General features: G+C 35.2%; 1 protein-coding gene across 8 annotated transcripts in view; it reads left to right on the top strand.

Annotated features, from left to right (window-relative positions):
- LOC101738258 (hemicentin-1) overlaps positions 1-25230 on the top strand; it is a 304965-nt gene extending 279735 nt beyond the window's left edge. For 5 of the 8 annotated variants that reach the window (XM_038015172.2, XM_038015173.2, XM_062671910.1 and 2 more), the window contains 7 exons: positions 2145-2296; positions 6721-6943; positions 12531-12746; positions 16214-16342; positions 16820-16921; positions 20839-20984; positions 22720-25230. In XM_038015172.2, the coding sequence (XP_037871100.1) occupies positions 2145-2296; positions 6721-6943; positions 12531-12746; positions 16214-16342; positions 16820-16921; positions 20839-20984; positions 22720-22824 (1073 nt within the window). In that variant the 3' untranslated portion in view covers positions 22825-25230. The remainder of the gene's footprint in view (positions 1-2144; positions 2297-6720; positions 6944-12530; positions 12747-16213; positions 16343-16819; positions 16922-20838; positions 20985-22719) is intronic. The other 3 variants (XM_062671912.1, XM_062671913.1, XM_062671911.1) reach the window with 1 other exon arrangement.
- Positions 25231-25974: the final 744 nt, after the last annotated feature.

Consider the following 25974-nt stretch of genomic DNA (forward strand, 5'->3'; position numbering starts at 1 on the left):
TAAATATTATGGCCAATCTGGTATTAGGTCATTACCAATATCTGTAGGCATCAACAACGTAAGTGATGCCACCCAACATGAGACCTTTTTATTTATGTTTGAGAAGTTACTGGTGGCCCGGACGCCTTTCCAGTTTTACTAGGGCAGGTGGGCGAGCAAAGACTCAGCCAGGAGGGGTGGAATTTGGTAACAGCTACCCGAGCGCCTCCAAAGGAGACCTAACGACTCAAGAGTAGCTGTTTCGCGAATGAATCTACTACCGGATCGGAATCGCGACCCTTTGAGAAGATCCGGCGAAAAACTTAGCGGGCTGATGTTTAGGTTAGGTTGCACGTCGAACTTTTTTCCGGATTCGACGAGTACGGTTACCGCGGTCCCTACTCCTAGTGTTAGAGCTAAAGGTGTCTAATGCCAGGGTTATTGGATCTGATGGAACATGAGACCTACTTCTCAGTTATATAGGAAGACAAACAAAACTATTCAAATCAGAATGCATTCCTATGCCGCGGCAGAAATAGGCAGGGCTGTGGCACTTATGTATCTATTCGAACTAACAAGACGCCAAGTACACAACTGGTACATGTGTTAAGTACGTATTTCATTTGAATAATTGATACCTACCTGCGAGATTTGACACACGGGCTACGAAATTTCTGATCATTGTTCTATTTGTAGCAGGATTCAACATAATACTCGATCATACTGACGATAGTAGTCAAGACACACAATTTAGTTTGTCAGTTAGATTCTTAACGTTTATCAATAATATATTATATCGATAGATATAATTGGCATACAGTACATTACTTATGGCCAATATCCAATTAGCATAATTTTATTAGCATCATTACTACATTGTAATTTACATATGATAGTTATGTTCGATGAAACCTGTTATATTATAGAATATATATATCGAATTTATTCAAAGGAAAATATTTACAGCATCACTGAAAGCTAAGAAGATCGTTTTAATATCAAAATCAAATATAATATCAAAAGTATCATTTACTAACAAGCGTCGATTATTTTGCAGATATGAGGCCAGATTTATTTGTAGAGTTATGTGACTAAGCTTATGTATAAATTCCTTTTTTTTAGAACTACGTTTTCTAACTCCATACGTACTATCAAGAATGATTTCGGCGATGAAGGAATAGAATCATGTGGCAAACAATTAAAAAATCCCTACAAAAATTGACAAGCTTGCGTAATTACATGCTTATGATAAATTTTGTATTATAAATTAATTATCCCCTCCATTTGAGCCACGAAGCAACCATGTTTATAGATTTCAAGAGTGAGATAGCCATTGAGTGAGTTCACACTTTGAGTTTAGGCCTCAACGCGGACCTGGAAACACTACGTGCTATTCATTATGCTCTTTAAAACAAAAATAATTAATAACAAATTATCTGTTCATCGTATTCACTGTTTGAATGGCGCAGTAAACTTTATCGTGAACATAATATCGATGTTTTAAATGGCACATTATATTAGTGTATCCATTAATCAAACGATAAATCTGTGTAAACGTTGCACGCAACGCACCGGTGTCGTTTTAAGCGGGTATCGAGAATTTCCATCACGCACCATTAAGTTTCTTTTTAAACGCTCCAGAGTGATTTGACTTGGACTGAGCATCGTTTTTTACTACTTTAATTAGTCAGACAAACTCACTGTCGATCTGGGGCTAAACATTCACTGGAGCTCACAGTTGTCACATTGTAAATACCACTACAGACTTTTAGATCTCACGTCGATATCAAATTATTTGGATCATTTTGTATTTAAAATCAATTTTCTTCATTTTTATTCCGTATTAGCTGACCCGGCAGACTTCGTAATGCCTCAATCGATGCATAAAAGACCTAAACTTTTGTATAAATAATGTTGTGTTGTTTGTCCGACGGGGGACACATCAAAGGAAAAACAAAATTGTTATTTTTATTTAATTCCGAGTATTTTCATATTTATTTACCTTTTAAATCTTCACTGGACTTACACAAATAATTCAAGACCAAAATTAACCAAATCGATCCAGCTGTTCTCGAGTTTTAGCGAGACTAACGAACAGCAATTCATTTATATATATAGATTTGATAAACTAGATCAAAGTTTAAGTTACTGTATTTTTCTCGTAGACAAACCGCTCTGTCGGAAGAGAGAAATGAAAATGATTGGAGCTGCTCTCCAAGAACCGACGAAGGTTATCTGCGAGGTGGACGCATATCCTCCACCGAACACTTTCGAATGGACATTGAACAGTTCTGCTGGATCCATCAGGGTTGATGCTGTAAGTATAGTAATATATTAATCTTGATTTCAATACATCACTGAGCCCCCATAGATAAACGCAACAATAGTTAGATACTGACCTAAAGAATTTACTCACTAATACGAAATTGAACTCCATAATTAAAGATGCCCGTGCTATAAGAAATTCGACAGCTTACGATTCTGGGGTTACGTTATTATTTTCAATATTGATTCAATTCAACAGTCGTTATGGGAGCAAAAGTGTAGAAAATAAACTATGAAAAGCACCGCTTTTTTACAATATACCTTTAACATAATCCAAAATAGCGTTCTCTCCATATCTAAATGTTATACAGCAATCAAGCCCTTCAACAGCTGCATACAAAGCATTGTTGACCCCGCGGGACATTTTTGTATCTCTCGTATTTAAACCAAAATAGTCTCTAAAAAACAAGGTTAAAGTTTAAATTTCTATAGCAGCTGTATTGTAGAATTCTGCTACATGATCTGCTGAATTTTTCTTTAAGCATAAGGCGATAGAGATGAAACTCGTACGTCGAGTCTAACGACATCTCGGCGATCACTTGACCCCCTTCATTACATTCGATTCTGGGCGCATGTTGTTCAAATGAGTTTTTAGGATATTAAAGAAAAAAGTTTTTTTGGGTATCCAATGATATCATTTTCGTTGCTGTTCTCATTTGTTTCAAAATTCTGTTTCTTTTTGTCATTACGTTAAACATTTTTGTTCAAACAGAAAAGTTTTAATGGAGTTAAATTTTATTGTAATTTGGAGGAAGTATTATTTTTAATGACATTAAAAGAAAAAGAAACAATTATTTTGCTTAAACAAAAGAACAAGAACACGGCCCACCAGTTGTTAAGTTTTTAGCGGAGCTCATTAGATTTAACAACAACATAAATGCCGCCACTCGCCTGGAGATACGAATTTGAAGTCTCAACTCTATAGACAGACTTTCCGTTCAAACTGGTTCGCGGCAGAAATTGGCAGGATAGTAGTATCTACCCAAACGGGCTCATAAGTTGCAGAAATTGCCGTGAAGCAGTAATCGGTTTGAAGGGTGGGACAGCCGTTGTAACTATACTGGGACCTTAGAATTTATATTGCAAGGTGGGTGGCGCATTTACGTCGTAGATGTCTATAGGCTCCAAAAACCACGTAACACCAGGTGGGCTGTGAACTCGTCCACCCATATAAGCAATAAAAACAAATAAAAATAACATTACGGTTTTCAGTTGACATTTCTATGTGGAGGTAGAAATCTATTCCCAATTTTAGTGTTGACAAAACTAAAGCTCACCAATTGATACTTTACATAAAGATTTATGCCATTATTTTGATATAAAGTTTCTGTTAAATTTTAGTTTAGGAATCGAGAGAAGAAAGTAAAATATACTAAACACTGTCATTGAAAAATATTCGTTTTAATTATTATTTACGAATATGTTGAAAAATAACAACCAATAACTTAAGTGTCACATGAAGTTGTTGAATACATTTAACCGGATGAGTTCAAGAACCTAAACTCTCATATTCCACATAGCTCTTCTGGTTTTATATCTGCAAGTTGATCCATTGTACCGAGTCAACGAACGTCCATTACACATGTCTCTAGAATTTTATTGTGGCAAAACACAATCTTCTTATTATAAAATAATCAAACATACATGCTAATTAATATTATCTTGGGAATAACGAAGTCGGAAAATGCAACTTTTTACCTTGTTTATTCATAACTCATATCACTAAATATAAATATATATTTTTTTATACACTGCTCATCTTATTTTTTCTATTGTACTATCAGTTTCAATGTCACTGTCGGTATGGTTAAAACGCGATCATGTTAGTAAAAATCAAATCCACTATGATATTCTTCAATATTACTATTCAAATCCACTCAGCCAATCTATACTTGGAACACGAAATCATTGTACAATTTCAGCAATATCCGGGTAGTTTGAGTGACACTACAGACTGGTTCATTGTTAGCATAGTTACCTGTCTGTATTGTAGACAGGACTGTAAATAGGGAAGCTTATTTTTAGAACTGTGAACAGAGAGAGCTCTTCTCGTTGACCAAATTAGATTAGATAGGGGATAATAGATAACAAAATTGCAAATGTAATGGGTTTTTGTATACGTTCACCTCCATAATCACCGGATCGAAATCAAAATTAATAGAAATAAATAAATTAAATCGCCCTGTATACTGGTTTCGAACGATACGACTAAGCCGTTGTTCGAATCACGCAGGCAGGTATCAATTTTTTTAATGAAAAACGTGCTAAGCACATGTTAACAACAAAAAGGCTTACCTGATAAAGAAATACTATTGCGTATTAAAGCTAGAGGTTGCAAAAAATAAAATTCGCCAAATTACTGATGGCAGGGCTGCAGAAACACAGAAACAGGGGTGATCATTGTACTTTTTTTTTAACGCTAGGGAATCCATTTACGGATTCCCGGTCGAGAGGGGTAATAGACCGGGTTATGTGGAACTCCGGTGCCTCCAGAGAAGAAGAGAGAGAAGAGGAAGACCAAAGTCCTCCTCTTGTTCCACTTCCTAGCGGGAGACTACGCCTTGAGAAAAGCGCGCGAGGCGTTGCGCGGCGTCTACCACGCAGGACCCGCCCCGCAAAATCAACTACCGACTAAGCCCCATCGAGCTCCACCACTCCGACGTGATAATTGTACCTACCCGTATACACTCATATTACGCTCTATCATCAGTTTTTTCTTTGAATTCAATTGACTTAACAAATATTTGAAAGTATATTATATTTTTAGACCAACATAATAACACAGTTAATGAGAACTGCTTAGAAAAGTAGCTTAACATCCACTTGCATAGTAATATAGTGAACTCTTTATTTCTTTGTCTACTTCTCCTCTTGAAATCGTTTGAATTGGTATTTTATCGCATTGATAAGGACTGACCATTGAGTGCCTTATGAGTGTTAAAGGTTTCTGGGTAAAGATTCAAATTATATTCTCCATTTAATGTTTTATTTTTACATGAAAATGTAAATGCCATGACCGGGACTTACGGCAGGATTCGGGGGAGGCCTATGCGAAAGCAAAACAATATTTGCTAGATGTTTAGAAAAATTACATTAATAGTATGTACCTAAATATGAATTAAGATGTTTAATAAAGGCTTCTTTATCTTTATCTTTTACATGACCTGAGATTTTTTGCTCAAGCTCAAAAGTGCAAAAGAAAGTGTTCTTTCTAGGCACCAACACTAAGAGTAATTTTAAAAATACGGTATGCATTAAAAGTACGTATTTGTCTATTCACTGATTTTTTTTCATATCTATTAGCATACCAAATTGAGTTTCGGAGAAGTTCTAAAACGAATAATACAAAAAAATTATTAAACACGTTCTAAAAATAAAATTTAGATCAATATGATTTTTGACAGAATGATTTTTGAATATTTTTGTTTAATTTTCATAGAAAACTTTCATAAAAACGATGTAGAAGCTTTGGTAAGCTGCCTAATATTTATTTGCGAAGTAAATATATCCAGCAAAAGCTTAATACATCCATGGATTCATTTCACCACTCTGTTCCAGATATAGCTGCCCTTAAGTAGCAATTTAATTCATCCCAATCCCTATTCCTTCAGGTTGACGGGATATTCATTATTTCATTCTTTCATAATTAAACCTGTCTGTATAAACTGTTTATGTACGCAAATAAAATAAAAATAAATCTCATTATGGTTTTAATTAAAATTGGCTCATACCAAAATATATTAACATTTTATAACCAGGGTTACGATATTTGAAATTAAATTTTCATTACGTAAGATAATTGCTTTGTTAAGTTATTTAAGTATGTTTTGGTTAAACGAGCACTCTTGAATATTAATAGTATTAGAAATAATAAAAAAGTAAATGAATTAATTAAGTGAACTACTAATCGTCAGCGCTACTTGGGTGTTAAGTGGATACTGGAGCCCATAGACATCCACAACGTAAATGCGTTACCCACCTCGAGATATAAGTTCTAAGGTCTCAGTATAGTTACAACGGCTACCCCACCCTTCAAACCGAAACGCATTACTGCTTCACGGCCGAAATAGGCGGGGTGGTGGTACCTACCCGCGCGGACTCCCAAGAGGTCCTACCACCAGTGATTACGCAAATTATAATTTTTGCGGGTTTGATTTTTATTACACGATGTTATTCCTTCTTATATATAATATTATATTATTCAATTTATATAATAATATATATATTATTATTATATATTCCTTCACCGTGGAAGTCAATCGTGAACATTTGTTGAGTACGTATTTCATTAGAAAAATTGGTACCCGCCTGCGGGATTCGAACACCGGTGCATCGCTACATACGAATGCACCGAACGTCTTATCCTTTAGGCCACGACGCCTAACAAAATATTCACAGTCGACTATTTTATCTTAGGAACGTTTCACGGTGGAAGTAAAGGAGGGTCGTTCAGTATTAACTTACATGCCGGTGTCGGACGTCGACTATGGCACGTTGTCGTGCCGCGCGACGAACTTGGCTGGACAGCAGCCGATGCCGTGCCTCTACACTTTATTACCGGCGACGCGTCCCGATCAGCCAACTAACTGCACTGTTTACAACCTCACCGACGACTCTCTGGACCTCGCCTGTATTGCTGGTAAGAATTTTGTTATTATAAATTTACTTAATTAATGAATTACTTAACTTACTTTATTTTTTATTTTGAAGTTATACTTCTTTAGGCGCGTTATGAAAAATTGATGAGAGTGAAATTTTACGATGCGCGCGCACCGTGACACCAAATTAACAGAATGAAGTTGCCTACTAAATCGCTCACTATAATACGACCAACGTAACTTGGCGAGTCTGAATATAGCCGCAGGTGAAATTTCGCGCATGTACACTCGTAAAAAAAAGTCTTATTAGCACTCATTTTTTAGTAATATAAATGACAAAATTATTATTTAATATAATTCATACTAAATATTATTAAATTATTAACGTTAAATATTTATTATTAATTATTTAATATAAAAAAAAAGAAATAAATTTAATAAAAATAAAGTATAACTTCTTACGCGCGTACATAAGTACACGCACCCTTTTTTTTATTCCGTTGATTGGTGGACGAGCTCACAGGCCCCCTGGTGCTAAGTGGTTACTGGAGCCCATAGACATCTGCAACGTAAATGCGCCAGCCACCTTGAGATATAAGTTCTAAGGTCTCAGTATAGTTACAACGGCTGCCCCACCCTTCAAACCGAAACGCATTACTGCTTCGCGGCAGAAATAGGCGGGGAATAATAGAAATATTTTAGATACAGTGTATCAATAATACCGATCTATCCAAAAGTATCCAGAATAAGGTTATTATTAATTAAAACTACTTGTAAGGTTTAATTTTAAGTTTTTAATTATCGTTATATTATTTCTGAATTTTTGAATATTTTACGGCTCTCGATAACTCTGAGGTAATCATCCACGGAAATAATATACAATAATCACACTCAATCACAATGAAACACGCGAGATTAAATCGTAAAAGTGCTTTCAATTATATGTACGACTTATGAAAACTGAATAAAATATTAGGGTCGGTCTCATAATAAATTGTATTCATCCTAGCGTCAGTCATATGTTACTATAGAGATTTAATATTTTTGGATGAAGATTTCGATTTTAGACTCATTAATTTGTCACTAATACTGTTGTTCGAGCACTTTTTTTTTTTATTGCTTAGATGGATGGACGAGCTCACAGCCCACCTGATGTTAAGCGGTTACTGAAACCCATAGACACCTACAACGTAACGTGTGGACCCCCAAGAGGTCCTACCACCAGTAATTACGCAAATTATAATTTTGGCGGGTTTGATTTTTATTACACGATGTTATTCCTTCACCGTGGAAGTCAATCGTTAACATTTGTTGAGTACGTATTTCATTAGAAAAATTGGTACCCGCCTGCGGGATTCGAACACCGGTGCATCGCTTCATACGAATGCACCGGACATCTTATCCTTTAGGCCACGACGACTTCTGTCACATGTTCGGGGTAGTACAAAAATTATATATATAATAATATTCGTTATCAGTTAATTTTGAGATTACTCTAATAAAAGTGAACATATCTAAAAAGTTTAGCAAGCAAGTGTTTTAAATTATTCTGGACCTGACCTTGTCGGCTAGAGATCCGACAGTTAGACGTACACTCTTCTGAAATACACAGACACCGACGGTGCTAACTCCAATTATTTTAGATTGGGCTTAGAATTAATTAACTTCTAGTCGAGAGCAGATATTATTTTTCAAGCTCTTGTGCTCTTATACAGGGTGTGTGATATCTTCCAGAGACAAACAAAATAAATAATATTCCTTTACAATAATAATACTACTGTTCATTAATAGTTGAAAGATGACCTTGATTAATCAAGAAGAAAATTCAAGAAGTCAAAATTTAATTTAATTTTGTGGATTATGTTTTCTTTATTATTGTTTTTACTGACATTTTATTGAATGTGTGAAAAACCTTTTATTTTCTGCTAGTCGATAAATCTATTGAAAAAAATGTATCTGGTAAACTGGTAAAAAGAGGAGAAAAGCTAGTGAAATCTTTTTACCAATTTACATTAATGTATGGTAACTTGTCATTTTAGTAAGTTCATATTCCATTAGGATTCCGGGAAAAGCAAACGCAGTCGGCGTGTATTTTAATATGTGCTATACTTAATATAGAAAAAAAAAATTTAGTATACTAGTAAAATCTTATCTTCAGGATCGAAATACTCGATACTGAGACCACAGCTATTTTTGTTAATTATAATAGATGAATTTTTGAATCTTATGAATTATTTTTTATGAATTTTATGAATTTTTGTTAGTTGTAATAGATGAATTTTTGTTAGTGTGAATAGATGAATGCTAAAATTCATCATGAAAATCACTCCTTCGTTTTTTATAGTTATTTAATTACACCCTATACGGTTTTGATTTCGTTGAAATAATATTCACATCTGTGCCTCGATTTAATTTGAGGGTAATCTTGGATAAGTGTAATTGAATGAACGCGTCGGCGTTACATTTGTAACCTCTATGAGGAGCCTAGATTAAAATTTATTATTAGATTCTGCACACACTCGCCTCTAAATTTTACTTGGCCTTTAATGTAATTAGATCTAGTTTCAGCCGAAAAGCCTGCTGTAATTTGGTTTTTCTCCGAATTATCTGCCTTAACGAGTGATTTTGTGTAATTATTATAAGAACAAACGTTATGTACCAAAAATTGTAGTTAATTTACGAGTTATCTAAGAGTCTGTTGGAATGCTTATGTATTCAGTTGTTTTAGTTGGCTTGAGACTAAACTTCAGTTCATTTGTAAGCGTAATACAACAACAGACATTCACTGGTCAATTAAAACTAAGCTTTAATCTACTATTAATTATATCATTGGGAAGCCGTATCTTAGCTGTTGTCTATGACCTCAATACCTACATTCCAAGGGTACTATGAGTCTGCTGAGCGCAATAGGGATCACCTTCGGTGCTATTAAATTTTATTATTTTTGTAAAAAGAGGGGGAAGAGGTCGACCGAAGAAGACATGGATGGTGTGTGTGAATGACGATATGAGAGAGAGAGGAGTGAGTGTTGAGATGACGGCTGATAGAAGAGAATGGAAGAGAAAAATCAGCTGTGCCGACCCCACCTAATGGGATAAAGTGGAGAAAAAAGAAGGTTATAACTTAAAAAATCAAGAAGCAAAATACGCTGTAGATGGGCGAGTGTGATAACGATTCACGTGGTGTTAACTGGCCAGCAAAGCCACTAGACATTGTAACCTGAATATCACCACCCACTTTGAGAGGTCCAGGTTTCAGTTGTATTATATTTATGAGGTATTACTGCTTCGTAGCAGAACCGGGTTAGATGATTGTATCTGTGTTTTATCTGTATCTTTATTTCACTTCATCAAGGAAATAGATGTCCGAACAAAATTCAAATACTTAAATATTCACATCGTTATAAATTTTGGATTCTGTTGCTATTTCTCGATTAATTTCGATAGGCTCAAAGACGGGACTCACAAACTATTTTGAGCAAGAGACCCCTTTTCCAAAATGAGCTTATACCTGAAACCCCCATAGCCAAATAATTATAAAATGCAACCGCTACTTTCTTTCTACGGATACAAATACGGTTTTTTTTTCGTAGTTCTTGTAGGTTGTATGATGCTAAGTCCTTTAATGCTGACATCGATCATTTTCCTCGTTTGTCACTTGTAGCATATAGAAATGGTATTTTGGAATATTTATAAGGTGATTTGGTCCGATGAGTATTATTATGTTTTGTAGTGTAAGTTGATGTACATAATAATATGTGCGTATTGTGTTGCTTTTGTTTTTGTTTCTTTTTTTTTTCTTTTGTTCACTCTCTACTAATATGTGATTTTGATGGTGGAAACATGCTTAGTTATTGTTTTAGCTATTTTTTTAAAATAGTATATGTTTGTTTTGGTCTGTTGGTTTCCCAAATAAATAAACTTTGGGAATTTCTGCTCTAAATAAAAAAAAAATCTATAATTGTTCATATCTTAGGTTTATGTTCTTTAACTCCTATAAAAGTATAAAATATACATCATAGTAATATTTTAGCTCATTCAGCTGTTTCCGCTCTAACGAGGACCCTTTCATCCTATATTTAGCTTCGTTACCAACTCCCACCTTTATTTTCCAGAGGGTGCGTCATAATTTGAACGAAACAGATTGCACAATTTTTTTTTTAAAGGAAAGAAAATTCGCACGAATCTCTGTTGACATTGCCTTATTAAATGATACGAAAATAACATCAAAGAACATTCCAAATTTAGTAATTCTCGCGTCTATATTTTTGAAGTATATTTATAGCGGGTAATGTTTTTTGTACAATTTCGTGAATTTTTTTTGTTATACCAGCAAACAGCTTGGAGAACAAGCTGCTAACCGTACAATTAATGTATCTAACATTAATTTCATAACATCCCTCCGAGCATTGTTAAGTAAAAGTTTCAAAAGTATATCTATACTTCTATACTAATATTATAAAGATGAAAGATTTGTTTGTTTGTTTGTTTGTTTCGAATAGGCTCCGAAACTACTGGACCGATTTGAAAAATTATTTTTCCATTAGAAGCCGACATTGTCCCTGATGAACATAGGCTACTTTTTTTTTTTTTTTTTTCTTTTTTTTGTTTCATGTGTGTTTTAATGTTTCCGAAGCGAAGCGAGGGTGGGTCGCTAATAATCTTTATAATTATATAAAAATGAATTGCTGTTCGTTAGTCTCGCTAAAACTCGAGAACGGCTGAACCGATTTCACTAATTTTGGTCTTGAATTATTCGTAGAAGTCCAGAGAAGGTTGAAAAAAATATGAAAATGCTGGGAATTAAATAAAAACAAACAATTTTGTTTTTCCTTTGATGTGTCCCCCGTCGGACGGATTCCTTTTGTTTGCTTTAAGTTTATTTTATACAAAAGTTTGGGTCTTTTATTTATCGATTAAGGCACTACGAAGTCTGCCTGGTCAGCTGGTAAATGATATTTTTAGAATTACAATTATACACATTGCAATTGAGGATCAGTGGATTAGACGTTAGATTTTTCTATTTTGTTACACGGTACGTAGCCAGATCTCGTTATCTCGACTGTATCAGAGAGCTTTTTTGCTTTCCTATTGCTAGTAACCTCGGGGGGATAGGAGGGTTGTGCTAGCCCTCCGATTCATTAAACGTGTCGGCGAGCTCACAGGGCTCCGCCTGGGAGACTTTGCTAACATCCGCAAGAGAATCAGAATACCTATTCAGATGCTTACGAAAAATATCACTGCTCAGTCTCTTCTTCCATAATTTTAAAACAAATTTGTTTTATTGCTTAGATGGGTGGACGAGCTTACCGCCCACCTGTTTTTAAGTGGTTATCGGAGCCCATAGGCATCTGCAAAGTAAATGCTGCCACCTACTTTGAGATATGAGTTTTAGTCTCAATTTTTACAGTACAACGGCTGCCCACAATCCAAACCGAAATACATTACTGCTTCACGGCAGAAATAGGCAGGGTGGTGGTACCTACCTGTGCGGACTCACAAGACTTTCTAAGACCAGTAAAAATTAATTTGATAATTGAAGATATCTACAAAAATTAAAATAGGGATATATTAGATTTAAATTTAGGTCGTTTCTTTGAAGCCGAATGTAGATTTTTTTCACTTCTAGGATACGAAGGAGGTCTACGTTGTGTTTACGTATTAGAAGTCTGGACCAACGAGGGTCTGTTGGTGAACGTGAGTAATGGTGCTGCCTTATGGAACCTAAGAAGATTGGGAGCAGCAAGACTTTTGCGTTTGGTTGTATATGCCGCGAATTCTAGAGGGAGGTCCGAGCACGTCTCATTCACTGTTGAAACTGCACCGAGATTAGCTCCAAGGACGGGTAAGAATTAATATTTCCTTATTTATAATTTAATTCAATCTTATATCTTTGAACGAGAAATTCTTGTATATTAATATATATATAATCTGAATCTTGGAAACGGCTCCAACGATTTTCATAAAATTTAGTATACAGGGTACATTTCGGGGGCGATAAATCGATCTAGCTACGATTTATTTTCAGAAATTGTTGTTTTATTCGTGTTTTCAATAATCAACTCTTCCTGACACCTATTGGCGAATAATAATACTATTTTTCTTAATTGAGGGCAACTAACCGCTTTAAAGAAACAACAAGATGGCGTTATCAAAAAAAAAAAAACCAAGCCCGGTCATCATCTAGTTGATATTTATAGAAGCAATTAGAAGCAAGCCGTTTCCGTGGTATTTTACACTCATCACGATAAAATTACTTTATCGTACATTTTTAGGACTATTAAAATATTTTGTCATCTCACTTAACAATTTATATTAAGCTATCATCAAATCTCTTTGACTCAGCAAAGTAAATTAATACTATTACCTAACTTCAGACATAACGTGGTAATTTACATTATATTATTAACCCTTCATTACATTCGAAATCGGAATGCTAGGTAATTCAAGGCATAAATTGGGAAGATAGTAGTATTCTTCTGAACGGGCTTACAAACCCATTACTGGAATATATAAAACTCTTCATTTACTAGGAACGCTGAAGGAAGATCAGATCATAGATATACAGTGGGTCTGCATTATTGGTGGTCAATTATTATTAGTGGTTAAAGGATAATGGAGTATTTTGTGACTGACTCCGTAGAGCAGCCGATTCGGTTATTTCAATGAAAAATATTAAACAGTTTTCAACAATTACGACTCTTGTTTATGGATAATTAGCGACCCGCCCTGGCTTCGCTTCGGAAACTGTAATTTATTATTGATTTCTCCATTATTTAATGGATGTTATTATACATATAAACCTTCCTCTTCAATTACTATATCTAATAAAATAAACCGCATCCAAATCTGTTGCGTAGTTTTAAAGATTTAAGCATACATAGGTATATAGGGACAGAGAAAGCGACTTTGTTTTATACTATGTAGTGATTTGTCTTGGTTTTTTTCTTATTTTCAAGCTCATAAACCCATAATCGTCTTTAGTTATCTTATTATTTCATTATTATATTGAAAATTACAAACTCAAGACTTATCTAATTCAAGCATTAAGTAAATTCCAAACATAAATAACAAATTGCAATCTCTGTATTAATTGGGGGAAGGCGATTCCTAATTCTTACTCAAAACAGAAACTTATAAGCTTGAATGCCTCAAAACAAGGGGTAAACAAAACCCAATTTCGTCGTGCACGTAAAACCTGAAGCAGCAAAACCACGCCCTTGACACGATTTCTGACAGAGTAATAATAAACGGAGCCAGAAAATTTATGAATTACCTCACGACAATGAGCTATGCGTCAGCCTTCATGTTTATGTTCGTGTTTTGCTAAAACATACAGGGTGTTGTCAAATTAGAACTAAATATAATATTATTCTGTATATCGGGTTCGTGAAGTTTCTAGTATTGACGAAAAAAGTGCTGAAAATAGTGTTAATCAAATATATATATATCAATTATATCAAAAAATAATAACGAATTTTCTCCGTAGTAATTTGGCAAATTAGTTGTCACGTATAGCATTAATTACCACAGATCTACGATAATTTTCACTGAGATATTGTGTTTGTATCTTTAAAACACAACAGTACGAAAAGCTTATTAATGAAATTAAATTCGCTGATTTAATGAAAGATTCTATCACAAAACAACGTATATAAAATACTTACGTCAAACTTTTCATCTCAGACATAAAATAGACGAAAGGCACAAAATTTATGAATTGTGGTGTAATTCAACTCGATGTCATGCGTGAGGCTTATTTGTGTTCGCAGCGGAGTTACTGTGTACACGCAACAAGAGCTGCTATTACTTATATCACCTATATACAAAAGGCTTTTGTGATGTTTCGTAAATATTCGGGGAATTGGCTATCGGAGACGCTAAGCAGCTTAATGAAAGTGAATGGTGTCATTTTGTATTAATTGCTAGTACGGTTACAGTTTTATTAATATTTTTTGTAACATATGTATGAAGTAGGCATCATTAGAAATGTCTAGAAACATTTTATTGCGCTCATTTTGAGGTCAGCGCAGAATGTCCTCTTTTTCAATGCAGATTTATCATACCTGAACTCACACACCTTTCGCTCGCATATCCTTTTTCATACAGTCCAACCAAGTCTTTTTAGGACGCCCCTTTTTAGAAACGATTTTTTCTTTTATTAATTTCTTACGTAATTTCTTCTAGTAGCATCTGGTTTAATTCCATACTGCACATTTTTCCGCCTTTTGTGTCTGATCTCCTTTCTGCCACTCGTCTTGTGTTATTTATAAGATAAATGAACTTCACTTACTTGTGCGTAATAAGCAGTTAATAAGACCGTTCGTTGCAGACTTAAAGCAAAAAATAAATAAAAACGAAACCCCGGATATTAAAGTTTTAAAAAACATGATGATGATGAAGCTGTAAAACTCCTTTAATTAATAGGAACTCAACTCATTATTTTACTTCTTGTTGAAAATGTTGAGGTTAATGCGACATACAAATAGTAAACGTACATTTGGCTTATAGTTTTGCAACGGGTCGTATATCTGGCGTCAACAACTTCGGAAATTTCGGGTCTTATATTAATTAACGAGAATAGGGATAAGCTCGAAATTAGTGTGTAGGAGTTCTTGTTTCAAATAGATATTGTTGTAGTATATATCGACGCTTGAAAGGCAAAAGTGACTAAGCGACAATAACTGCTTTGTACATAAATGATAGGCAATAACCATATTCGATGCACAAAAAAAAAAAATTCTAGGTCTATGGGCGGCCCGACGGGCTGCCGTACCGAGACGGCCGACGTTTCAGAGCCTTCGATTCGCCTCGAAGGCTCCCTCGGCTGGGCGTCCTTGGGGTGAGCCGCGCCGTCTGGTTGTAGTGTTGACCGCGGTAGCCCCCCTACCTCATCCGGGTTCTGACCTCGGAGGGGATCGGACGTCGGGTGTAAGAGTGCAGGGGAGTCGTTTAGTGGGTAGGCCCTAAAATCCTTGGGCCCGCGGTCTGCTCACAACACCATGCAGATCGTTGAGTCTCACATACCCCGCGCGCCCCTTTGCGCGGGGACCTCATAGGAGGTTCGGCCCTCTACACGAAAAAAAAAAAAAAAGGTCTATTAAAATCATTTCAATCCTACAGCTACTAGCTAGATTCTACTACAGCTAGATTCGTTACAATGAATTTTGTTTTTAGTTATTTTAACTTTAAATTAGTCTACTGTAAAGTTCACGCATTGTCGCTTAGTCACGTTTGCCTTTCAGGCGTCGATATATTTATATAGTTATCTAATTACAACAACTAATTTTGGATGATAATGTTTGAAATCAGAAGCGCAAGCGGCATGGGAAGTGAACTGGGCTGTCGGCGGTGCTTTGTGCTTCATCACGGTGATCGGTGTGATTGTCTGTCTCGCAATGACCGTTTTCAAATTGAGAAATAGAGCAAGAGACTACGAAGGTATTTACTATCCTTATAATAGTATTTCTATAGGAAAGTAGTACATTTTTAATTTACTTGTGACCAGTGAAATGCGTTGGAGATAGCAATTCTCACAAGTCTGAAGATGCTTTTTAACCAGTAGGTAATTGAGTAAAACAATTTTTTTATTTTTTCATAAATCTCCATAATTATAAAATTTAATGATGTTCTTAACGCGGAGAATTCAAGTAGTTTTTTTATTGCATAGATTGGTGAGAAATACTTATTAGCTTTTCTGGTCTTAAATGGTTAACGAAGACCATAACGTCCCCACGTGTGATGCAGTTACTTTAAGATATGATAAATCTAAACCTTATTAACAGTATAACGACTGCTTCGCCTCACAAACCGGAACGTACCTATAATTACTATCCGGCAGAAATAGGCGCTTTGGCAGTGCCTATTCATGCGGTGTTAGTATGTGTGTTTTTCGATTATTATAATTTTATTTTACAGTCACCATACCTTCATTAAAGAACCAAAAGGTATTACCGCCAAAGAGGAACTCTCCTCACGGGCAAGACGACAGAAATCCAGACATCATTCCACTAAGCAAAGGTAATAATTACATTTTAATATTGCTATATTCAATAATAAATAAATTGCAAAAGTTCTGACAAAATTATCAATAGGTCTAAAATATTACACTAAGACTTGTCAATTTAATATTTATTTATTCATTTTGGAATCGTCGTGGTCTAAATGATAAGATGAACGTTGTATTCGTATCTATGCCGTATTCAATTCCCGCCGGCAGGTATAATTTAATTTAAAGAAAACATCCCTAACTCGGAGGAATGTATAAGTTAATATGCCCCCTCTAGTGTCAACTAGGGGACTTATTTGACAATAGATGTTGCTCCCATCTTGAGGAATAAAGTTAAGGCCTCAGATGTCCCACCCGTCAATCTCGAACGTGTCATTGTTTTGCGACAAAAAAAATCAGAGTTGTGCTAACTGTCCGTGCGGGTCTACATTCGCCTTGGTCTATTGTTCATTATGTACATTTAAAAAATCTGCGGCTTTGTTTCTATGTTCCCATTAAAATTACTCGTGAGCTATTTAGTATAGGACTTTAGTACAACACTAAAACAACTGCAGAAAGATTTGACTAGATGGAAAAAGGACCCACGAATGCAGAGAATACAAATCGGTTAGAAGCTCATGGTCAACAGAGGGACGTCTGTTCTCTTTGTTTTACGTAACTTATATTCCATGAGGACTTCTCTGAGGAATTGCTTAAGATTTTCTCGTCATATGTTATCATCACACCGTTTGACATCGGGGCAGATCTTCTATCGAGCGGGTGATATTGCTCGGTAGACCGACGGCAGAATGTTGTTGTTCGGAACTGGTATATATGCAAGCTTATCTTGGAAATGTCGTAAGCGAGATTTAGGCATCTGTCAAATATCTTGTGTTCTATGATGGTTATTGCCATACTACCTAGGACCATTGGGTTCATCAGCAGCACGTTTCAACTCGTTACGTTGCGAGGTTTGCGGGTAGTACTGGTGATAGGACCTCTTGTGAGTCCGCACGGGTAGGTACCAACACCCCGCCTATTTCTGCCGTGAAGCAGTAATGCGTTTCGGTTTGAAGGGTGGGGCAGCCGTTGTAACTATACTTGAGACCTTAGAACTTATATCTCAAGGTGGGTGGCGCATTTACGTTGTAGATGGGCTCCAGTAATGACTTAACACCGGGTAGGCTGTGAGCTCGTTCACCCATCTAAGCAATTAAAAAAAAGTACCGAGTGTTAGGTAGTGACTTCGCAGTGCCTCTGATATTGCTGAAGTCCATGAGCAATGGTATCTAACCCACAATCAGGTGGGCCGTAAGCGCGTCTGCCGACAAAGACAATGAAAAATACCAAGAGACAAACAAACTGGTGAACAAACAAATAAGGAATAATTAATGCATAAATTAGATTTGCCTCGGTTCGATACAAGGCAGACGGCTTGGCTAATTAGTTTAGTCGCGACTGCCGCTGCAAGACTTACTCGGCCTTTTAATGCAATCGTTCATTCAGCAGACTGCAGCTAATTGCGTTTCTATGTAAATTTCCTTGAAACTAGATGACTTTCTTGGGAATCTAGATTCAGTCTTGTCTGTTTGGAGTTACCGAGGTTCATTATTCGGCAAACGTGCAATTAAGTGAATAGGACTTGATTAGTTTGAAAATTAAAAGAACCACTATCATGGAAAAAAATTCGGAGACATTTTCTTGTCACTAAGATATTACAAATATATTTGCTTTCCGATTTGAAGGATAAACGATCAACTAGAACAATAAAATTGAAATTCTAACATATGGGTGCATTCTTGTGCATGTGGTGACTGGTGGACAAGATCACATTCCCTCTCTCTTCTGAGTACGAGCTAATCAATCTCAGACTGTCACTAGACTATCTAGCTAACTAGCTGAGAAGGTAGGCTCTTGGCTTACCTGGTTATAAATGATTCCTGAAGGCCATAAGCATCACAAAATTAATCACTTTAAGACATAAGTTACAATTTTCAACCGTATTATAATAACCGCCCTTTCAACCGCAACGCATGACAATTTGAAGATAAATATCTAAACATCTAAAGCATTCCTATTTTAAAACAAGACAAATGTTCCTTTAAAACCACCAGATTTATAAAGAACAAGTCAGCGAACGATCACGAACAGGGCTCACAAGAGAAAGCTTTTACCAGAAGCGCGATAATAAACTTTACAGCTTACAAAGCTACGCGTACAGAACATTACACGTTACTGTATCTTGTAAGTAATAGCGTTTGGTGGAATGATTGATTATTCAAAATATTTGTTAAGCTTTAGAATGTTGCAAAACGGTTATTTTTGATTTGCTTCTATAGGTCATCAAAAATAATCCTCAAAGATATGTAATAAAAGATTAAAATTAAACTGTAATATGAATGGAAAAACGAAATATCAAACCAAGTACATGCAGTGCATTAGATACAAGTTGCCCACAGAGTTTCTCGCCAGATTTTTTCAGTGGGTCGCGATTCCGATAAGGTTTTTTTTTTTTATTGCTTAGATGCAAGGTCTCAAGTAAGTTACAACGGCTGCCCCACCCTTCAAACCGAAACGCATTACTGCTTCACGGCAGCAATAGGCAGGGTGGTGGTACTCACCCGCGCGGACTCACAAGAGGTCCTACCACCAGTAACCAGGTTATAGATTCTACAAAGCACTGCTCTTGCTAGGGCTGTTGTTAGCAAATTATCTCAGGTTGAGCCCGTGAGCTCACTTACCCGTCCGGGCGTAGGCGGTATACCCTCTTAGGCTACCAGCAAATAGGTAGGAAAAAAAGTACAAGTATGTACAAGTCTTGCTTATAGTCATTTCAGATGTCATGAACTCTTACCCCGTGTACAGAATTGCGTGAGTTAAATATTATATTGAGACAGCTAATAACACAATTAGCTTTGTAACCACAATTATCCTAACAAATATTTGGAAAATTTTCCAGTGTTGATTTAGCATTTACATCATTTTAAATGTGTATGTAATTATAATATGTAACTATAATAACTTCGTGGCTTAAAATAAACTAATATTTATGTAACCCGTGAGCTTGACTAACTTGATTCGTACAATGTAAGAACCCGATTTTGTAATACAGTTTTATTGAGTCTTTACAAACTTTCGATTGGCTTGGAAATTTGCTCAAGTATCAAAATGACAATGACATTATAATCATTTTATTTTGTTGGCCTAATATTTTGATTAGAATCAACAGGATAAAAAAAAAGTATCTATTTTGGATCGTTACAAAACCGAGTTTTTTTATTTATTTTTCAAACTTTGCAACCTTTGTGCTGTCTCTTTAGGCATCTACCTTTTTTAATGGCTATTGTAGACAGACGAGCATATGGCCCACTGATAGTGAGTGATTACTGTCACTAATGGACGTTAGCAATACCAGGAGCACTGCCAAGCCGCCGCCTAAGTACTTGGCACAAACCTTGTTTGAAAAGGACCATATTATTTTCATAGCGCTTGAAATAACATCCATTACTCTTCATTTTCCAATATATCTTGAAAAATATTTTTGTAAGTTGGTTGTTTGTTGGTTTACGTCTTTTTTTCGTGTTCTATGCGTCCGAAGGTCGTTTAACTCATTAACTTGTAATATAGCGCGGCTGTTCTTGGTACTTCAGAGAAGGTTTTTGACAATTTCTAGCGCTCATGATCAGCAGTCAATTAAATCCTAGCGCGCTGTGTGATAGTTTCTCTGTCTATCTGAAACATAAGCTTTTGAAGTGGACGAATTAACCTCACAAATTTCCTATTTTTGCACGATGTGTATCAGAATCTACGAAATTGTAAAGAGCATGCCTCTAGGCTTCATTTAAATCGCGTACTGGTTTCTCTATGAATGTATCATCATAACATCACGTGTTAGGCGGATAAAAAAATGCAGCTAGTAATTACTAACCAAACTCGTTTACTTTGCTAGGACTGGCAGGATGTCCGCCCGATCCGCCTATGTATTCGGCGGTGACGTCATCAGACCCAAAGAACTCGAACAGCGCCCACAGTTTGTCTCGCACGCTATCACCGACCACGCCGGCTTCGTCGCACGCTCAATACGCTGACACGCAGGTTTGCTTTCTTGTAATGGTATTATACAACGCTATTATTGCTCACGCCTAAAATAATTTCGGTTTTGTTTATGGGCATTTCTGTTATTATTACGATTACATTTCTTGTTTACGAAGCGCTTGCTTGACTCGGTTGTAAACAGAAAAATTTAGGAATTAGATTTTTATTAAAATAGGTTATATTTTGCGGCATAGTTAATTCTAGTTTTATTAGCTAAATTAATGAAAATTTATTGTACACACTTTTTTACGCGTAACAAGTCATTTGCAAATCTATACTAATAAATAAATATACAGTTGTTTTTACGGATGTTCCGTTATAACTACTGAACCACGCATCCGATTGACTTGAAACTTGGTATCCATGTAGAAAATACATGTACTTAATGGATAGGCTAATATTTATATGAGTGTTGGACTCGCTACACCAGTTGCGGGGGCGTTAATGATGAAAATCTTTGTGGGGGTGAGAAATAATAATGTTAATTTTAAATGCCCAGCGAAGCGGACGGGTAGGCCTATAGCTAGTCTTTTATAATGTCTAACTTGAATACTCTTCTTAAATTGCGTCACCTTAATACTGCCACCTTGGTTCGAATTCGGATTTTAGTATTCCGGTTCCGATTATTTTGTCTCAATTACCCATTAGCTATGAGCTAATAAAGGAGAATGTATAGAGTGCAGCTAAGCGATAAAGCTTTGGCTTAGTAACATTAACCAACTTCAATTTTTAACTTCAGACGGCTTAGTTATTTTTCTTATTCGGTTTAAGCGAGTTCTAGATAATTAAATTAATAAATAAAAATTAAGTGTGGTGTCGTGGGACACCGGATAAGAACGAAGTTCCTTATTGTAAAAATATTAATTTTAAGTTCTATTCGAGGTATAAAGAAAATAATTATTCGGGTATACATTTTCTATGATGATTTTTTATTGATAAAAAAAACTAAATACTTTACAAAGTTATCAACTTTATTTTATTTACAATGATTTATAAAAGATATGTAATAAAAATATGTTATTTTTTGTACGTTATTACAAAGTTAAGTCGTACACTGTGTGCATTACTAATATAAATCTTACGTTACGGACGTTTTTCCCCGTTAGGGTGGTACCCCTCCGCATCGTCCCATAAGGAACTTCGTTCCTAAAATCTTTTACGTTACGTTAGTTTGCGCGTTATTATATCATTATATTATTTCTGACGATTTGAATACTTTTCAGCTTTAGTGGCCGCGAACGACTGTGGTGTTATTTGTCGATATCTATATATTAATACGTGAAGCAAAAACTTTGTATCCCTTTTTACGAAAATTGCGCGGACGGAGGAGTATGAAATTTTCCACACTTATAGAGAATACAGAGAAGAAGTGCACAATGCTAATATTTTTTTAAATAATGCATAAAATATACATTAAGTCAATAAAGAAAACATTACACACACTATATACCATGTATTTGACGCACACACGCATGCATACTATTTATTGTCAAACTTTTGTTCTTGACGTCTGTGGTCAAATTGAGAATAGATTAAATAATGTTTTTCTTTATTAATATTTTTTTATAGTGTAGCCTTGGCGAAATTTGTGTTTATAGAAGTATAAAATACATCATAACAGTGTACAAACTTACAATTCCAATTAATTATAGTCGAATTTCGACTACTGTGGGACCTCTAGTTCGAATAAATTAGTCTTGAAGTACTTTAATGTTCACAAATACTTTATTTTCAGAGTGAATCAAGTCGAAACGGAGCGAACGGAGTTTTGAGATCTCACAGAGAAGTCGTGACAACGAGAACGCCTCTACTCGCGGCGCATCAAGAAAGCTGTGTTTAAAATTTCAATTTGATGTACATATAATTACGAGGAAAGTTAAGGAATCTTCGATTTTAAAATATGTGTAATAATGATTAGTTTTGATTAAAGGTTGTTTTTACAGATATTAGTAGTAAGCCGATTCTGTTTACAATTAATCGTTAAATAATATTAGTATTTATATTTTCTGGTCAAGAGTGTATTATAACTTAATGGAAAAAAAAATCAATTTAGTTTTACGGATAAAATGATTTGTATCTTCAAATAAACGACTGATGGGGAAATGTTAATTAAATAATTTAGAATAATTTGTCGTAATATAACAATTAATTACTCTTTAAGAGGTACAATGAAGGCTCTAAGCTGTAGATAATTTTAGATAATTATGTGTATATATTATAAAAGTGCTTTTTTAATTATTTTTTCGATATCTCTTTTTTTCGACCCTTTCTTAGCGTTATTGTCATATCGAGAACATACATAATAGTTTTTTTTGTACAGAACATGAAAAATTTATAAAAAACAATTAAAGAAAATACCTAGATCGAATTATAATAGTTCAAAGCCTAAGGAACTTTCTGGGGGAATGGTATTCAATATTGTGTCTTGATTTGACTTCAAATTATCGATTTGAGACATTGTCGCTCGATTGATGCAGAGTATTCGATATGGTTTAGATAAAGTATATGGAGCTATTTCCTTAGCTCTAAAGTGTAATTACAACTATTCCGATCTGCAGACCCATACAATAATATATTCTATGTACATTAATTTAACTATCTTACTGGTGGTAGGACCTCTTGTGAGTCCGCACGGGTAGGTAGGTACCACCACTCTGCCTATTTCTGCTGCGAAGCAGTAATGCGTTTCGGTTTGAAAGGTGGGGCAGCCGTTGTAACTATACTGAGACCTTCGAACTTATATCTCAAGGTGGGTGGCGCATTTACGTTGTAGATGTCTATGGGCTCCAGTGACCACTTAACACCAGGTGGGCTCGTCCACCCAACTAAGCAATAAAAAAAACGATTTTAATAATTTCCTGAGATCTTTTTACACAATGTTCATTCATCCTTGATTGTATCATTGGTTCAAGAGTACGTCATCGGTACGTATGTATTACGTAAAAGTTATTATCGGCCTGTGTCGCTGCACTTCAACGAATAAATTGTCGCCTCATTTGATACGCATACAACGCCACTCACCCCTCGCAGCCGCTTGTAATAAATAGCTAGTCGTTGAGTCGGTAACATTGTATCGGATCCGATAAATCGTTATCGTATCAACAAATAAGCTGTTACAATGTATCTGTGACTCAATAATTCTTCAATTTCCGCGTTATTTTGTAGTCAAATAAAGCCAAAGAGTATGTAATAAATGTTTTTCCATGAATTACTTTTGTAAATTGACAATACTTTTATTCTTAGTATAATTATATGTTAATGAATCTCAAGATTATTGTTGTTTAATGGATAGTGTTGGTTCACACTAGTCTCGCGATTGTAAATATTTAATGAAGTGTCACAATAAGTGCCGGCTCGATTAAAAGATCAATGTAGACGAATTGAACTCTAGAATTATTTTTAGGTGACGAAGGAACGAGGAGCCGGATAACTCTCTATCCTCGTTATTGTTCTTTTTATAGATTACAAGACAATTTCATGTTGGTTTTCTTATTACGGAAATTTTATGTTTTAAATATGTCGTATACAATATCGTCACTTATAAATGTAAAAACGAATAATACCTGCAGCGTGTATAGAAAGATTATTAGTGGAAAATTGTAATATAAATAATAATAATAATACTATTTTCAAATTAAATTTAGAATATAATCGTTCTATATAAAGTGCACTATCAAATTCTAAGCGATTTGGAATTAGTGTTAAAACTGTGTATGAAAAAATTATTCTTTTCCTTTCTGAAAATTAATTCAATTTATAAATCATGAGGTCGAAAATACTAATTAAATAACAACATAATTCATTATGGTGTAAAAAGTTAAATGGCGTTTCATATTTTATAGGATTAGTCGTTAGATCTCAAATGAACAAGAATCAACTAGCACTTTTGAATATTTTATTAAAACAAATTTTACTGTTTAATTTCGTGTTTATTATTTTCATTTTATTGTTAATGCAATAATCATTTAATACGCCAAAAATATTCAAACGTTAAAGGTAGTTGTTAAAAAAGAAAATATGAAAATCAAACTAATAAAATTATTTTAAGCAATCTCAATTGCATATTTTAACACTAATTTCAGAATGCATCGCGGGAGCGAAGTTTGAAAAAAGATCGGAAACGATTTGCTCATTATTGTAATGAATTTAATCTCGACGAAGGCACGACGTTAATTGTAATTTATTTGAAACGATAACCGAGGTGAACATTTTTTATTACATGTGATTTAATAAAATGTCAATGTTGCGTTTTATTTTATTTTCATCCAACATTAAATTAGTCTTAATGGAAATGTTAAAGTAAGTTTGAGTAAGCTTTGACTGACCCGGTGGTGCAGTAGTTAGCGCCATTGAGTATGGCGCCGAGGGTCGTGGGTTCGATTCCCACGTCGGGCAAATATTCATGTAACGATCAGCTTTGTTCGCTCTTTGTCTGGGTGTTTATTATCTATAAAAGTATTTATTTAAAAAATTTTTATAAGTATATATTATGTCAGTCTCTGGTATAAATAACACAAGGAATCCTATATTGGGGTCGGATGACCGTGCATGATTTGATTATTATCATGTAAGACGTTTGTCATATTAGTATAGTAGGACCTCTTGTAAGTCCGCACGGGTAGGTACCACCGACTTGCCTATTTCTGCCGTGAAGCAGTAATGCGTTTCGGTTTGAAGGGTGGGGCAGCAGTCGTAACTATACTGAGACCTTACAACGCATATCTCAAGGTGAATGGCGGCATTTACGTTATAGATGTTTACGGGCTTTAGTAACCACTTAACACCAGGCTGGCTGTGACATCGTCCACCCACCTAAGCAATAAAAAAAAAACTACTTCAAACGTGGCTTGTGGAGACGGTACTACATAACGGTAGGCAGCGGCTTGGCTCTGCCACTGGCTTTGCTGTTGTCCTCGAGGACCACTCACTCGGTAACCACACACCATTAATTAGGTAGGGCCGTATGCTCATCTGTCTACAAGGATAAAAA

Source organism: Bombyx mori, chromosome 13, assembly GCF_030269925.1.
Source record: "Bombyx mori chromosome 13, ASM3026992v2".
Lineage (NCBI taxonomy): Eukaryota > Metazoa > Arthropoda > Insecta > Lepidoptera > Bombycidae > Bombyx > Bombyx mori.